Source organism: Phyllostomus discolor, chromosome 6 (assembly GCF_004126475.2).
Source record: "Phyllostomus discolor isolate MPI-MPIP mPhyDis1 chromosome 6, mPhyDis1.pri.v3, whole genome shotgun sequence".
In the NCBI taxonomy this organism is placed as follows: Eukaryota; Metazoa; Chordata; class Mammalia; order Chiroptera; family Phyllostomidae; genus Phyllostomus; species Phyllostomus discolor.
Window position 1 is genome coordinate 156,374,287 of NC_040908.2, and position 16,840 is coordinate 156,391,126.

General features: G+C 58.1%; 2 protein-coding genes across 5 annotated transcripts; one reads left to right on the plus strand and one right to left on the minus strand.

Annotated features, from left to right (window-relative positions):
• The first annotated feature begins 1,074 nt into the window (after positions 1–1,074).
• On the plus strand, positions 1,075–8,265 carry SLC39A13 (solute carrier family 39 member 13). Of its 4 annotated transcripts, none has more exons than XM_036029382.1 (10): positions 1,075–1,211; positions 2,665–2,973; positions 4,433–4,546; positions 4,770–4,894; positions 5,281–5,388; positions 5,498–5,587; positions 6,304–6,354; positions 6,615–6,747; positions 6,867–6,991; positions 7,093–8,265. In XM_036029382.1, exons 2-9 carry the CDS (start codon positions 2,673–2,675, stop codon positions 6,983–6,985), a joined length of 1,041 nt encoding a protein of 346 aa, XP_035885275.1. In that variant the 5' UTR covers positions 1,075–1,211; positions 2,665–2,672; the 3' UTR covers positions 6,986–6,991; positions 7,093–8,265. The 4 variants fall into 4 exon arrangements, with proteins under 4 accessions (XP_035885275.1, XP_028372679.1, XP_028372682.1 ...); XM_028516878.2 differs by having other exon boundaries at positions 6,892–6,991; XM_028516881.2 differs by having other exon boundaries at positions 6,615–6,743; positions 6,892–6,991.
• A 1,504-nt stretch (positions 8,266–9,769) lies between these two features.
• On the minus strand, positions 9,770–16,071 carry PSMC3 (proteasome 26S subunit, ATPase 3). Its single transcript, XM_028516545.2, has 12 exons — positions 15,770–16,071; positions 15,455–15,538; positions 14,779–14,904; positions 14,232–14,336; positions 14,056–14,118; positions 13,656–13,793; positions 13,080–13,223; positions 12,813–12,961; positions 11,836–11,932; positions 10,983–11,128; positions 10,081–10,162; positions 9,770–9,969 (listed from the first exon to the last, which is right to left on the minus strand). Exons 1-12 carry the CDS (start codon positions 15,842–15,844, stop codon positions 9,859–9,861), a joined length of 1,320 nt encoding a protein of 439 aa, XP_028372346.1. The 5' UTR covers positions 15,845–16,071; the 3' UTR covers positions 9,770–9,858.
• Positions 16,072–16,840: the final 769 nt, after the last annotated feature.

The following is a 16,840-nucleotide window of genomic DNA, read 5'->3' on the forward strand; positions in this document are numbered from 1 at the left end:
ACCCAGCACAGATGAAGGGAGCTATCGTGGGAGGCCAATGAGGGTCAGAGGCTTGGAGAACCCGACCTTGTCACAATCTCTGCCCAAGTAAGTACCCACATGGCCCTTCCTGAACAGTCTGCAGCCCTGCCTGGTTCCCAGAGAAGGAGGAGAAGTGGAAACACTGAGCCAGACCCCCACACCCTGGAAGGGAGAGGTGATATCACAGACTCAGGGTTCAGGGGTACCCAGGTTTGAATCCTCGCTTTGCCATCGCGCTATCGCGCCACCGTTTCACCCTGGGCTCACAGTGCCCACCTCGATGGGATAGAACGAGGATTCAATGAGAATGCAAGTAGACTAAAGGGCACATAGTAGGTGTTCGGTAAGTTACAGTTACAATAATAATCTTATAGTTTGCTGCCCTAGTCTCAGAGGTGAGGCCAACTTCCTCTAGGTGAAGGGAGCACAAGACCCTTGTTCCCTCAGGTTTGGAGGTCCGAGTAGCAGCGTCAAGCCACCATGCATTGGACTCCAAAGGGTTACAAAGGCCTGAGGTTCCCAATGAAAAAAAAAAACCAAAGCATAAAAATAATTCGATGAGTAAGAATAAAATTCCCTCTTCTGAGGTTCCCGGGTCTAGGCCCCTCCCTGCGGCACGCACTTCCCCTTTCCCTTGTTCATGGAGGAGCCAGGCCCGGCTGACTGAGAAGTGGACGGCCGCAGCCATCCTCCCACTCTGGACGCGGCCGGCCAGCCGGGGGCTGCGAGTCCGGCAGTCGAGCGCGCCCCGTGCGGCCGCGAGGGAGCCTGCAGCCGCGAGAAGAGGCGGCGCGCAGACCCGCACGTCCAGCCGCCTAGCGGTTCGCGGTCTCCGCTGCACCGCCGCCTCCGCCCAGCCCAGCCTGGCTGAGCGCGGTACCCACGGTTCTCCCACTTCCGCCCGGCCCTCCTCGCCAAACCCCTGGCCGTGCCCCAACGGAAGTGCGCTGGGTGTCCGGATCCCCCTTGGCCGCGAAACGGAAGCGCTCCCGGAGAGCCACTCCCCCCACAACACCACGGCGCGCGGCGTGTCGGGTTCCGGGCAGGTCCCGTTTGACGTGGCCGCGTGCTGGGGGCGGCTCCGGGCCGGGGGCCGGCCTGCGGAGCCGGGCGGGGCAGGCTTGGGGCGGGGCGCGGCGCCGCAGCTGGATGGCCGGGGCCGCCCGGAGCGCCGTCGCCGCCGCTGCACGGTGAGTGACCGCCAGACCCTCAGGGCCCGCGCCCTGGGCGGGATGGACCCGGCGATACCCCTGACCCCGGCCAGCCTCGCCCCGGGCCGCCCGCCCAGCCCTGAGTTAAACTTCCTTGGGCTCTTCTCGGTCGCCCACGCGTCGCTCCCCATCTCTCCCTCATCTCCCCCTCGTTGTCTGTGTCTCCCACTATCTCTAGCTCTCTCTGGACTCTTGATTTCTCCCTTCCCTCTCCTCTCTGACTCTGCACCCGCTTCCCTTCTCCCAAACCTGTGGTCCCCTCACCGCTACGTGACCCGCCTCGGCCTCCATGCCTGCCCTGGCCCTCGCCCTGGCCCTGCCCTGCCCTGCCCTGCCTCTGGTCCCCAGTGGAGCCCAGCGAATTTTATCAGGGTCTCCCGTTCAAGCCTGGAGATCCTGAACGGGGGCAACTTTTCCACCGCCAGAGGCATCTGCTTTCCCCGCTTCCCACCTCTAGCAGCAGACGAGGAAACTGAGGCAGGGACATCTCCAGCTCAAGGTCACAGTCAGCATGAGGCAGGACAGACCATATTTTAATCTCATGCCTGAGTTTCCAGACTGAACTTCTCCTTTGGTTGATTCACATCTCGTCCTGGGATGACCCACTGGGTACATTCCTGCTGTCCAGCTCTGTGGGCCTCCCCCAACATAAGGAGGGCTCTCTGTGCTTCCTCCATGCCAGGCACGTTGACCGTTATTATCACGCACATCTTGTGTGCACAGCTATGTGAGGGAGGCAATACTTATCGTCCTGCTATAGAGAAGGAAACTGAGGCTCAGAGAGGGGCTTCAGGGACCTGTGTACGGTCAAACAGTTGTGAGTGCAGAGCGCAAAGCTAATGGCAGCGCTCTGAGCGTTTGTGGGGCTGCTCCTCCTGGAAGGGTCCTTTCTCTTCAGTCTCCTCCTGTTTCTGTGCCCCAGGGACACTGGACTTATTTCCTAGGAAGAAGCTCTAATGGTCCTGTCCTTGCTCAGCTGCTTGGTTTCCCCACCTGCACCTCCTAATGTTGCCCCATCAAGCTAGATAGTGCCAGGCTTGGTCCCTGGGATGTCCTCACCAGGGCACATCCTGGCGGCAGAACCTCCCCTGGCAGCCGGAGACACCCGGCTGGGCCGGGCCTGCCGGTGGCTAAGGGGAACCTAGCCAGCACCTCACCCTGTCATTAGGGAAAGTTTAGCCTCAGGCAGACATGCTGACACACAGTCTGAAACGGGCCCAGAAGGAAAAAATGTGTGGTCCTTGGAGTGTGGAGCAGGAGAGAACCTTTGCTCTGTGCGGCCACCATTTGGATCCCCAGAGGCCTGGGCCAGGCAAGCAGGAGGGCAGATGCCGTGGCAAGTGGTGGGGCGGGAAGGTTAAGATGCTGTATTTCATAAGTAGGTGTTCAACCAAGGGCGGCAACTCAGGTAAGTGGCCTTTGTGTTTTTCAGCACCTGGCATGCCTGGATGTCCCTGCTCTGGCTGTGGCATGGCGGGCCAAAGGCTCCTCTTCCTCACTGCTATTGCCCTGGAGCTCCTGGGAGGGGCTGGGGGTTCCCAGCAGGCCCTCCGGAACCGGGGGGCTGCAGCAGCCTGTCGCCTAGACAACAAGGAAAGCGAGTCCTGGGGGTCCCTGCTGAGCGGGGAGAGGCTGGACACCTGGATCTGCTCCCTCCTGGGCTCACTCATGGTGGGACTCAGCGGCGTCTTCCCGCTGCTGGTCATTCCCTTGGAGATGGGGACCACACTGCGCTCAGAAGGTGGGTGACCCTCCTCTGGCCCCCTGGGGCAGCCAGCAGCAAGGGCAACAGGCTGCCCTCCATGGGGAGCGGGGTCTCACGTCCTGGCTTACAGTGTGACTGAGGCAGAGCGTGAGGGCAGGAGGCAATTTCTCTCCTTGGGCCTGGGAGACTGGGGTGCACCGTGCTCGTTGGTTCTTTCACCTGTGCGTTCTTTTATCCTGAAAGAGTAACTGTCAGCACACATTCACCAAGAAGCAATAATGATAGAGGTTGGAGATATGGATGCCAGCCCTCCCAGGTTCAGATCTTGGCTCTGCCACTTTCCAGCTGGGTGCCCCTGGGCAAGGTAAACTTCACTCTGCCTCTGGCTTCCAGCATTAAAAATGGGGATGACAACAGTGTCTACCTCACAGGTACTATTGTGTCGGCAAAGCACTGCCAGGCGCAGGGAAAAGGCTGCGTGTTCGAGGGCCTTGTGCTGGGTGTGAGGGTGCAGAGGCCAGCAAAGCACCGCCTTTCCCTTCAGTCTCTGTTCACAGTGTAAAAGAGCTCTCATGCCTCTGGGGAGGGGTCTGGGAGGTGGGGCACAAGGCATAGGCAGGGGCTTTCCCTTGGCTACCCTTCTGTATGGTCCGCATGTACTGTCTGTCCACAAATGACATGGAATGAGCAGCCCACAAGATCAGATGGGGGAGCTGCTTACAGTTCAGGTGCCTTGTGCCCCCACCCAAGAGTATGACGCAGGTAGGCTGGACCACGGCCCCAGGAGTCTCTGAGATGAGGGCCCCAGGCGCCCGTGCCCCTGTTCACCGGGCGGAGAGCTGCTGTGACAGCAGTGCATCCGCTCCGCGGGTCTCGTGTGACTGGCGAGGTCAGGGTAGGGAGGGCTTGGGTCACTGGCTCCATTTTACAGGTAGGGACACACAGGTGTGGAGGGTTTCTTTGACCCTCCTGAGGTCACACTGCCTCTGCCCTCTGTGCCTCAGTTTCTTTCAAGAGCTTGTATATGGCCCCCTTCAGGCACTTCCGACTCTGGATGCTGCAGGATGGCAGAAGCCCCCAAGTCTGTTACTTTTCTGAGAGTAACAGTGGTTGAGAAAAGAAAATTCCCATGTAATGAGTACGTGCTATGTGTATTGTCACCGAATTCCCACAAGATCCCTATCAGATAGGTGCAGTTATCCCCACTTTACAGAGGGGAAACTGAGTCCCGGCAGTAATCTGCCCAAGGTCACCAGCTGGTGGTTGGAGCAGCTGGGACCTTAACCATGAGCACTAGAGGCTGTGCAGTCCATCAGCGGGTCGTGGTGTATTCCCACCGAGCACTCAGCTGGGCCTGGGTGCGGGGGACCGAGCAAGGGCAACAGCCCCCGTCCAGCCTTGTAGAGGCTTATGTTCTGGTTGCGACAACATAAAGAGCCGCACTCTGGGAGAGGCCTGGGGGTCAGTCCACAGGCCCTGCATCTCTGCCTTGCAGCTGGGGCCCGGCGCCTGAAGCAGCTGCTCAGCTTTGCCTTGGGAGGGCTGTTGGGCAATGTGTTTCTCCACCTGCTGCCCGAGGCCTGGGCCTACACGTGCAGCTCTAGCCTTGGTGAGTGAGGTCACAGGCTGGGGGCAGGAGGGTGGGCTTGGGGGGCTGGGCCCCATACCCAGTAACAGCCTAGGGCCCACCTGCTCTGTCGGAATGGCTGGGGAAGGGGTCCTGATCCCTGGGGTCCCCCCGCCCCTGTCCCTACCCCGGACTAGGTCCCATTCCAAATGGCACCCCTTCTACGGCCCTGGCTTGGCCTGGCCTGTCAGTGCTGCCCCTGCAGGTGGTGAGGGGCAGAGCCTGCAGCAGCAGCAGCAACTGGGGCTGTGGGTCATTGCCGGCTTCCTGACCTTCCTGGCTTTGGAGAAGATGTTCCTGGACAGCAAGGAGCAGGAGGGGGCCAACCAGGTGAGCCCTACGCCCCAGGACCTGGATGCCTTGGTCTCCGTTTTGTGGTGGTGCCAGGGCCTGGAGGCTTGAGTTCTGAGCTGAATCCTGAAAAAGAGGGTCTCTTGGCCTTTTCTTGGGACCTCTGGGAGGCTGGGCCAGATTGTTGGGGGGGATCTGGGGAGTGACAGCATCAGCCCCCTCCTCGGCTTGTTCTCGTAGACTGATAGCGACAGCAGTGCAGGAGATGGGCTTTTGGGTTTGGGGGTGCCCAGCTGATGGGGCAACCAAGTCTAGCCAACAAAAGGGGAATTCCCTGTTTCTCCACCTCTCGCTCCCCTTCCATGTCCACCCTGGCCAAGTGGGGGGCATCTAATGTCACTTCTCCCTCCTTCTCCTGGCCCTAGGCCCCCAGCAAAGACCCCGTTGTTGCTGCCGCCGCGCTCAATGGAGGCCACTATCTGGCCCAGCCGGCTGCACAGCCCGGCCTGAGCGCTGTGGTCCAGAGCATCAAAGTGAGTGGCCCGCTCAGGGCCCCCTCCTCCTGCAGCCACCCCACCCCGAGTGGCCGGCCCAGGTCAACCCAGCCTGTCCCGTTCAGCCAGCTTTCTCCCCCTCACCCAGGTCAGTGGCTATCTCAACCTTCTGGCCAACACCATAGACAACTTCACGCATGGGCTGGCTGTGGCCGCCAGCTTCCTTGTGAGCAAGAAGGTGAGTGGCGGCTGGGGCAGGTGGGACCCAGGCAGTCCCAGTGGGGATGAGGGTGCTTGTGTTGACCAGTTGGCTCTACCTCCAAAATAGGTCTCCAGTCCATCACCTCTTGCTCCCTGCACCAGCAACACCCTCATCCGAGCCCCCAGTCCTCCCTGCCACTCTCCTGGACACGGCCTTCTTTTGTCCCGAGCCACTGGTCTGTTCTCCTTGCTGCAAACTTCTTGTTGAGGTCACATGCCTCTGCCACGCTGCTTCTAGATGCTTCCCCTCCACCTTCCTCTGCCTAATTTTGAACACCCGAGCTCTTGCCTTCTTCCTGGCCTCCACCTGACACTGCCACCCACCTGAATGTTCTTCCTCCCACTCTGAATGGCTGCTCCTCAGCCTTTAGGCCTTGGCTTAAATGCACTTCCTCTAAGAGGCCTTTGCTGACCCCTCGTCTGATTAGGCCCCCATTACTTATGTCCATGGCGCCCAGCCCCCACCGCCCCCACAGCAGCTGTCACAGGGCGTGATCTCACGGTTCAGTGTGTGTGCTCAACCCTGTCCTCCCTCCCCCAGACTGTTAGCTTCATGAGGGCAGGCTGACTGGCTGCTGGATCTCTGGTCACCAAATGGTGGCCAGCCAGAGCACAGCAGGTATTGGTAGGCTGAGTGGACAAGTCTGTGCCCTGGCCCCAGGCACAGACCCCCACACACTCCCCTTCCTGCAGATTGGGCTCCTGACCACCATGGCCATCCTCCTGCACGAGATCCCCCATGAAGTGAGTTCCAGAGGGGCCCATGGTCAGCTCTGGGGGGCTGGGGCTGGGGCGTGGGGTGGGGCTGCCTTGTAGAGGCAGGCTTGGAGCCAGACTTGCAAAGCCTGCAGCTGCTCAGCCTCTCGGGCCTAGGAACCCGGCCAAGGGGATGTGGGCTGGGGGACCAGCAGAAGACCCTTGCAGGGGGCTCTGTGTCTGTCTGTCTGTACCTGAGGCACACAGAGGGTCTGGTCCCCAGAGTGACCATCTGGACCTTCCCTCAGGTGGGTGACTTTGCTATCCTGCTCCGGGCCGGCTTCGACCGATGGAGTGCAGCCAAGCTGCAGCTCTCGACGGCACTGGGGGGCCTGCTGGGGGCCTGCTTCGCCATCTGTACACAGTCCCCCAAGGGAGTAGGTATGGGCACGGGGGGTGGGGGCAGGCAGGTGGCGGTCAGCTGAGGGGTCCAGGTCACGTTCTGCCCCCATCCCACCCTGAGGGAGGGGTGGGGTGTGCACAGCTCTCTGGGCTCCCAGCCAGGCAGGCCTTCTCCCACTGCAGAGGAGACCGTGGCCTGGATCCTGCCCTTCACCTCTGGCGGCTTTCTCTACATCGCCCTGGTGAACGTGCTGCCCGACCTCTTGGAGGAAGATGACCCGTGGTGAGTGACCCGCTGGGACTGCCACGCCTGGGGCTCTTAGAGGCTTCTCTCCTCCCCCCTCATCCAGTGCGGCCCTTGAGCCCTGGCCCCTCCCCCCACAGGCACTCCCTGCAGCAAGTGCTTCTCCTCTGCGCCGGGATCCTGGTGATGGTGCTGTTCTCGCTCTTCGTGGAGTAACGTCCCTGGTGCCCCACCCCCCACACAGCAATAAGAGACTCGGATTTACTCTGTGACCCTGTGCGAGGCAGAGAGAGCTAGTCAGAGCGCCAGGGGCCTCTGAACAGACTAGATGGTGTGTGTGTGTGTGTGTGTGTGGTGTGCATGTGTGAACAGTGGTGTGTGAGACCGACACTGTGATCCCTCATGCGCTGGCCCGGGGCCCAGTACCCCCCCACCCCCAGTCACACTGTGCCCCTCCTCTTGCCACCCTGTCATCTTACACCTCCCAGTGAGCAGTGAGGAAACAGCAGCGCTGCACCCAAGCAGAGGCCTCTGCCCACCAGGACGCCAAGGGAACCCCAGAGCTGCCTCCTTGTTGGGGCATCCCGTGTCCCTGGCTGAGGGAGTAGACCCCTGCTCGCGCACCCAACCATGGGCAGGAGTCAGGTGACCTCTCTGCAAGGCCAAAGAAAGGAGATGCAGGTGCTCTAGCAGACCCCAGCCCCACTCAGCACTGACCGTCCCGCCCCTCCCAGCATGGAGCTGGAGGATGCTGAGACCTTCCCCTCCTCCCTCCTGGCTGCCTGTCCTGGGCCGGCTTCTGTGGGACTGTCCCCCAGTGAATGCTCCCTGGCAGCGCCAGCAGCCCTTGCCACCTCCAGCTGCCAAACAGCAGCCTGCAGGGCAGCCAGCAGCCCCGGGCCAGAGAGGCTGCCCGATCCAGCTCAGGGATGCTTGTGCCAGCGCAGGGCCCAGGCAGATATCCCAGGGGCAGGAGGGGCGGTTGGGGCTGCCCTTCCCTGCTCGGGCCCCTTTTCCTGACCCACTGCGAGTAGGGGTAGGCTGGGGGTGGTAAGGGCTCCATGCTGTCAGCACTCAGGAATGTGCTCCTGGAGAAGGCTGAAGCCATAATCCCCAGTTATTTCCCTTGGCCGGCGCCCAGGCGCTCAGCTGGCCCGCTCTGCAGCCAGGCCCCAGCCCTGCTGCTCGACCATGGGCGTTCCGAAGTGGCCACTGAGAGGGTCTGAATGGTTTTACAGCAGTTTTGCTGTGGTTCCGTTTGTATCTGTAAATACCTGTTCTATATATAAGATGCAAATAAATACTATACACAACCTTGCTGCCTCTGCTCTGCACACCGTCCACGGTCAGGTGGGCTTTTCTGGGCACCGGGGCTCCAGCCAGGTTGGCAGCTCCACGGCCCCAGCTGCCAGCCGCCCACCAGTCTCCACTCGTCCCCACTGCCCACCCTTCTGCCTTGTGCTGTCTCTGAACTGTTACCCTTGCGGTGCTTCCCTAGCTCGTGTGGTTGGTTTTTTGTCCCCCAAAACACAGGCCAGGCGCTGTGCACTGTAGCCCACCGCACCCCAAGGGTGGTATCCTCATTGTACAGGCCTATGAGCCAGCAGCCTTTTCTCATCCTGCCCGAGAAATTTAATCAACAAAAGGAACTCCATGCACAAAGGCAACCCCAGGTTTAGCCTCTATGAAATTCTTTTTCATTAAAAAGGAAAAAAATACAGACCCTTATTCTAAACCACGCAACCTTCACTTCTCAGTGCGCTGTGTAAGGACGGGACCAGGCACTGGGGGGCGCTGCTTCCCCACAGTGCTACCAGGGAAAACAGAAGGGGAAGTGGAGCCACACCCACTCTTCCCAAGCCTGCGCCTGGCCTGGCTGGAACACGGGCTGGGAAGCCCAACCTGCTGCACCCTCAGCCTGGTTGAGTCCTCCTTTTCAGCAAAAAGTGATCCGTGTCACCTGGCTGACATACCCATGATCTGGTGGATCTGCCTCTGGTCTGTCGGGGAAGGAACCCAGGGCTCTGGCCAGCCCCTCAGCAGCGCCGGGGCTCCTGCCTTGAGCCTCGGGCAGTGCCTGCAGGTTTACTAGGCAGCCCAGGCCAGGTGGATGCAACAGCTGGCTGTGCGGGGGAATGCAGAACAGGGCCAGGACAGAACCAGAAGCACTCCAGAGGCTGTGCTGGGGCTCCTCAGTCAGGGGTTGGGAAGTCAGTGGGGTTGCCATTATTTGGAAAGGCCATTTGGGGGGCTGTCAAACGACGTGGGCCTGACAGCAAGTGGGGCTGCCGGCAGAACCGTGTTCACACACACACACAACGAAAGGTTAGGTCTAGCACGGTTCTCCCAGTTAATCATGCTTGAGGTTCACTTTTCGGCCAGAGGAAACGGGCCAGAAGAGCAGGGCGGCACATGGAGAAACAGGAGACTCGGGGGCCAGGAAACAGAGGAGGAGTTTCAAGGGGAAAAGACTCAGAGCCTGGCTTTACAAAGAAGCAAGGCCAAGAGCCAGAGCACTGAAACTGGAAAAGGGAAAGGCTGGCTCTCTTTAGGGCCTCCATTCTGGAGCTGCAGCACCACACAGCCTCTCAAGGTCAGTGAGGTGGGGTAGGGGTGGGGGGAGGGGTCTGGAAGAACAGGTGGGAGAGGCCAGAAGACCCCACGACAGCTGCAGCACACGCTCACCCCCACTCCCTGCCAAAGCCTCACCTTGACAACCAGAGTGGGGCCCACAGCTGTCTTGAGCTTCCAGGCAGCAGCGCGTGGGGCAGGGTTCTCGTGCGAACATGCCCACTCCTCCACTCAGAGACCAGGGATGGCGAGACAAACAGGTGGCAGCGTCCTGACACCATCTTTTATTATGCACTTTAACCAGCAAGGGACCAGAGAGGGGTGGCACTCGACCCCTAGGCGTAGTACTGCAAGTTGGCTTTCTTCTTGGCCTGCACCTCCAGGATGCCCTCCATGTAGTCCTCGTGGGTGAGCTCTGTGGCGCCCCTGCGCAGTGCGATCATGCCCTGCACCCAGGACGGACAGGTTCTAGGGTGTCCCCCACAGCCCTGGCCTGGCTCCCAGGAGCCCCAGCCTTCTCAGCCTCTCCCCCTCAGCAGCCCGCCCCCACCACTCACCGCCTCCACACACACGGCCTTGCACTGGGCCCCGTTGAAGTCATCCGTGCAGCGGGCCAGCTCCTCGTAGTTCACGTCGGGGCTGTGGAAGGACACGTGGCAAAGGGCTCGGTTACTTACAGGGATGGGGCGGGGGAGCAGGTACGCTCCCACCCCGTGCCATCGAGTCGACTCGCCCCGGGACTGCAGCCCAGTCCCCGTTCCACTGTGCCTTGTTCTCGGTGCAAACTGAGGGGAGGGGGAGGGACAGTCACAGCAGGTCAGACCCAGCTATTTCCGTGTCTTGGAAATAGAAACATGCCCCTGAGACCCCGGGGGCTGATTCCGGCTGAGGCAGGGGAGCAGGAGGGAGGGAGACGAGGAGGGCCATCCGCTCTCTCCTAAGTAACGCAGGCCCCGTGCTGGCATGCTGCTGCCACTTACTGGTCTCACACGCCAGGCACCATGCTTGATGCTGCCATAACCCCACAAGGTCGGGGCCATTACCTCCAAGTCCCAGCTAAGAAAGGCTCAGAGATCATGCCACCCACTGAAGGTCAGAGATCTGAACACAGGTCCGCCTGGCCCCTAGCTGGATCCCCTGGACCATGCTGGACTGTGCCCATCTGCTGGGGTCAGGGAGGCCGGGAAACTGAGGGCAGACCTTCCAGGCATGGGGAGGAGGGGGGCAGATAGATTCTAAGGAGCAGAGTAGCCAGAATTAGGGTCTGGGCCTCGACAAGACCCCCCTCGGGTGCCTGGGGAGAAAAGGAGGCCGTGGTGCAGCAGAGTACTGTGTGTGTGGACGGGCTGTGGGAGGGGACGGTGGAGGCTGGGGGAAGCTCAGCAGAGGGCCGAGAAACAGGCCGCTGTGCTGCTGCCCCGTCAGGGCTTCGCCCCCTGCTCGTGGTGCCCCTGCTCACCTGACGTTCATTTTTCGGGAATGGATCTGCATGATCCTGGCCCGGGCCTCCTCGTTGGGCATCGGGAACTCAATCTTCCGGTCCAGGCGGCCTGAGCGGAGCAGGGCAGGGTCCAGGATGTCCACCCTGTTGGTGGCTGCGATTACCTGAACAAGCGAAGCAGCAGCAACATGGATGAAGGAGAAACCGTGTCACAGACAGGGGACAGTCATGGCCACAACAAGCAGAAAGACAGCCCAGGGCCAGGTGAGAGGGCAAGGGGCATTCAACACGGGCCTCCAGTCCTCGTCTACTGGGTTGGCCAGAAACTTCCGGGTTTCTTCCCCGTAAGATGGCTCTAGTTGCACTTAGTTGTCTTTAACTTTATTCAAAACAATTTTGTTATACTGTATTGTGACAACTGTCATATCAGTGTGTACTTTCTTAAAAACTTGAATTTTTCACCAATCAAAATTGGTGAGTTTTTGGTAGCCATTTTAATATTGAAGATGGAATAAGCAACATTTTTGGCATATTATACTTTATTATTTCAAAAAAGGTAAAAACTCAACTGAAATGCAAAAAAGGATTTGTGCAGTGAAAGAAGAAGGTGCTGTGACTGATCAACCATGTCGAAAGTGGTTTGTGAAGTTTCATGCTGGAGGTTTCTCATTGGATGATGCTCCACAGTCAGGTAGACAGACCAGATGAAGTTGACAGAGATCAAATTGAGACATATTTCACACAAAGAAACTGTGTGGATCTTTTGGCCAACCCAAGTCAGCACGCCCGTTAATAGCACGGTGCCTGAGAAGGTGCCCTGACCTCTGAGGCCCTTGTACTTCATCTTTAACAATACTTCTGCAAGACTCACCTTGACTTGGGTGTTGGGCTGGAACCCATCCAGCTGGTTCAGAAGCTCCAACATTGTCCTCTGTACCTCCCGATCCCCAGCCTTCTCACTGTCAAAGCTGAGGGACACAGGAGGCCCAAGACACTGGTGAGGCCACAGCTTGGAAAGAGAGCTCCCTTCCTCCTCCACCCACCAGAAGCGTAACCCAACCTGTGCAGGGTAGGGAAATGCCTCGCTCATCTTGGGGCCCCCAGCCCAGGGACTAGCCCAGAAAAGGTGTAACTGCCGACCGTTGGGGTGGCTGGGATCAGGTGCCGAGCTAAGGGCAACACGTGAGCAAAACCACCACTGCCTGGACTAGCGCCCCAATGAGCGTGCCGTTTGTTGCACACTGAGCTAAGCTTAGAAACAGCGATCCAGCCCAGACTTGGAGTGCAACGGGGGCCCAGGCAGGTGTCCCTGAGGAAGTGTCCTCAGCTGAGATCTGAGGCTGAAAACACGCTAGCTGGGCGACCAGACATTAAAGAGGGAGAAAGGAGAAGCACACTCAGAGAGGAAACAATAGGTGCAAATCGCTCCCATGGCAAAGCCGAGTGGGCGTGCAAGCCGAGGGGGCGCTCTGGGGAGTCCTGACGGAAGGGAAGGCAGGGGCAGAAACAACATGAGGTCAGAGGGAAGCAGGGAGAGCCACACAGGGAGCCTTGCAGGCCAGGCAAGCCCAAGCATTTATCCCAAGGAGCAATGGGGAAGGCGCAGGAAGGGTTTGGAGTAGGTAGGATCCATTTGTGTGAGGGGCTGGGTGAGTGACGTGACCAGGTTTTGTAAGAGACATGCTGCCAGATGTGAGAAGAACGGATGGTTGGGGGGAGATTAGAAGCAGAGAGGCTAGTCAGAGAATTTAGGATAACATAAGTAGAGCTGCAACACCCCAGGAAAGGGGACCGGGTAGGACAGTCGGATTTAGAACAATCCCCTCGGTGGCACTCAGCACCCCTTACCGCTTGGTGCCGATGGCATCCAGCTCATCAATGAAGATGATGGATGGAGCTTTCTCCTTGGCCAGGGCAAAGGCATCCCGGACCAGCTTGGCACCATCTCCGATGAACATCTGCACCAGCTGGGGGCCAGCCAGCTTCAGGAAGGTGGCCTGGGTGTGGAGGGAGTGGGCGTTGTGGAGTCAAGCCAAAGGCACCACGAGAGGTCGCTCTGGGCCCGCAGTGCTCAGCTTTGCCCAGGTCCCCCTCCACCCCTTCCCAAGCGCTCACCTTGGTCTGTGCAGCACAGGCCCGGGCCAGCAAGGTCTTCCCTGTACCCGGGGGCCCATACATCAGCACGCCCTTTGGAGGTTGGATCCCCAAGTTCTCAAACTTCTCCTTGTGGTTCATTGGCAGGACAATGGCCTCCACCAACTGCCAGGAAGAGGTCCTGAGTGAGGAGAGTGAAGCCCTGACGGCCCCTACAGCCCAACTGTTAATGGTTTCAACTCCAATCTGGAACCCTCCTACTCAAGGACACTGCCTCCTCCGTCCCCCGTATCAAGAGAACAGAATGCTCACTCCCACCGAGGCCGACAATGGCCTCTCCAGGAACTGCAGGGGATGGTGGAAACACACTGAGCCTCAGTTCCAGTCCTGGCTCTGGCTGGCTTTAACTTTCTATGACCCTAACCAAGTCATTCAATGTCCTGGATCTCAGTTTCCTAAACTGACGCATGGCATCCTTCTTGCCTCCCTAGGATGCTGTGAGGACAAGCGGCACAGTAGGGGGAAGCGCCCTGGTCAATGAAGCAGCGAAACACAAAAGGCTGGCGAGGCCGCTAGTGGCTGCCACACCACCCTCACCTCCTGAATCTGCTTGTCCAAGCCCCCGATGTCACTGTATTGTTCTGTGGGCCTCTCGTCCACCTCCATGGCCTTCACCCGGGAGTCGTACTCTGTGGGTAGAGTCTCCAGGATCAGATAGGAGTCTTTGTTCACACCCTGGGGACACAGACAAAGCCTTCAGATTTGTCCCAGGTCAAGGCCGAACTAACTGGCTGGTGACAGGTGTCTGCAGAGTGAAGAAAATGGATGACATGCAACTGGGCAACACAGCAAAGAGCAAGGCGACAGGATCTGACTCTCCAGGCTGCTCTGCTGACATTCAGGGCCAACAGTGACCTAGGCCCGCAGCTGGGCTCAGCTGGTCAGTGGGAGAAACTTCACTGGAAGAGCTCTCCCAGGGCTCAGGGACACCGCTTACCACCAAGTCTCCCGGCTTCAGTTTTTCAGCATCCACCAACCCAATCACAGGCAGGAAGTACGTCTGTAGGAGGGAGTCCAGAAGCACCTCAGTTACTGTCCTCAGTAAGGCTCCCTAGTCCTTTCCTGCATCCACCCCTCACCCTCCTCGGTCCTCCTACTGCTGAGCAGCCTCACCTGTCGTGTGGAGGTTTTGATCACTGCACACTTGCCCTTCCTCTGGGAGTCCAGGTCAATATTGGCACCATCCTCCTCTTGGTCATTGGGATCAACATCCAAAAGCTGGAAAGGGAAAAAGCTTAGTCAAAGAGGCCCCGCTCGGCCCACCGAACTCCCCAGAGCCAGGTGCTTCCTGGGCTGAGACATTCCCAGCACTCACAGGGCTGACCATCCCAACCTCACTCCTCACACTAGCCCCGAGCTCAGCGAGCGCAGCTGATAAACCGCAGTACTGGTAAGATTTCTGTTCAGGTGATACTCCTCTACGCAGAACTCACCTGCCCCCGAGGAAAAAACCACCAGTAGAAAAGAAGACGTGGGCCTTCTGAGACCTTTTCCAGCCCTACACATCCCCCTAAGAAATGTACACTAGGAAGGAGGCCCTCACAGGAGTACCCCAATATGCAATTTGGGTCTCAAAACTTCGCCCACTCCTCCCCACCGGCCCATCACAAGCTGCCTCCAGGCCCCTTGAACCCCTCTTCCCCTCCACATACACACACACCTCGATGACGTTGGAGACGAGGTACGGCAGGGTCTTGTTCACTTTGATTTTCTCACTGTTCTCTTTGATCTTGTCCTTCATGGCCTGGAGTTCGTGGGTAACTCGTAACACTTCACTCTTCATGATCTGAGACAAAGATGAGTGGAAGCAAATGTTCAGCTTTGGCTCCGTTTACCCCCAGGGTCTTTAATGGGTGAAGTCCAGGCTGCCCAAGGGACCTCCCGAATCCGCTCACGCAGCTCTCAGGCTCTCTGAACGCAGGCCTGGCTCTGCCACATCCCACATGAGTCTGGAGGCCGGTCTGGAGACCTCCTGGGGAAGCAGTTGTAGTAGAGGGAGAAGACCAGGCCTCTGGGTCAAATAGAGGTTCTAGTTTCCATCTTTTATTAAGGACTGGGTACTTCAATATAAAAACGTTCTCAGCCTCATTTCCTCACCTGTAAAATGAAGGTTCCTAAAAGAAGGCTTTTCTAGAGGAGTAAAGACCTCGTTGGGAAAGGCAGTCTGATGACTGCTACTCTCAGGCCTGGTATCCGAGCACCCTGTCCCGCCCTCTTCTGATCCCTCCTAAAGTTTAGGTTTCTTTCCTCCTCTTCTGGTCCAAGGAGGAAACCGCGGTCTCCATGTTTCCCCTAGGGAGGCAGCTGGGATCCCCCTGGCCTGCCTGTATACCCACCTTGATTTCACTGTCCAGCAGCCGTGTGCGCTGGATAATCTCTTCTGTGGACATCTTGAGTACCTCCTCCCCAATTCCATCTTGCTGTTAAAATATATATATATATTTTTTTTTTAACTGACGTCAAGCACCCGCTTTGTCCAAGCCCACTCACAGCCTCAGTTTCCCCGCCCATAAGACTAGAATAAAGGATTCGAGATCCCTGCCCATATCCCAAGCGGCCTCAACTCTAGCACCGGGCCAAATCTCCCCTCCCGCCAAGGTGGTGTCCCCTCTGGCCTTGGCTCTAGGACCCCCACCTCTCCCAGCGCGCACCTCAGCTTCATCCCACACGGTCGCCATCTTCTCTTGCCGAGTCACTGAATTCTCGACTTCCGGCAGCAGATTCATTCCCCGAGGATAAGGTCGAAGATCCGACTGCGCAGGAGCCGTGGAATAAAATTAGTACTATCTTTCTTAGCACCAGATCTTGAGTAGTAGCAGACCTCTCTCAAGGCCTGACTCGAGCCGATTTAGCTTCGAGCCGATTTAGCTTCGTTATCCCAGCGAATCTGCTTCTCCAATTCAAAAGACAACGCACGGACCACAGGACTCAGCGCGGAGTCTCCAGAAACGTTCCCGCCCTCGTCCTGTTTATGCTGTGCTATTGGCCGGCGCTCGCAGTGGGCGGGGGCAGAGACACAACCTGAACGGGTGAAAGGGCGAGAGCCGCAAAGGCCCTTGGGAAATGTAGTCTTAGTTTGGCCCGTAACGGAAAGGACGCTTTCAAAGGAGTTGATTCAACCTCAGAGTCTGACCCATTTAGGAATTAGGGGATTCACACAATGGCTCTACCTATCCAAAAGTAAACCACATACGCTAGCCTTGTGTAAAGGCGCACGGGGGGGGGGGGTGGTCATGACATCTCAGGCAGCATTTTTAGAATTACAATTTATTAAAGTACAAGCTGGCCACCCAGGGTTACCTGAGAAAATTCTTAACCAGTTTTGAAGAGAGATCATTGCTACCACTAACTTCGGAGCAGGTGTCACAGTTCTGCCCACGTGGTAAGAGCTCAATTGGCAATCAGACTCTACGACTAAAAAAAAAAAAAAACACACACAACCATCACGTCTGTAATCATTTCTTTCCACCTGAGTACGACAGATCTATTTGGATCACCTGAGACTCATTTGCTGCACCTGTGTCCTCTGCGCTGGAGGATCTCTGCTTACCACTCTGAGGCGAGGCCCAGGACCCCATAAAACAAACTTCGTGCAAGTCGAGTAGCTTATATTTTAGGTCAAACCATCCCAGATACCCGCTAAACTTGGTGAAAATGTGCCCGGTGCTTTTCTTTGGGTGCAGCTGCAGGCACTTTTCCTTGGCAGTGGCTTGTTTAGGCTG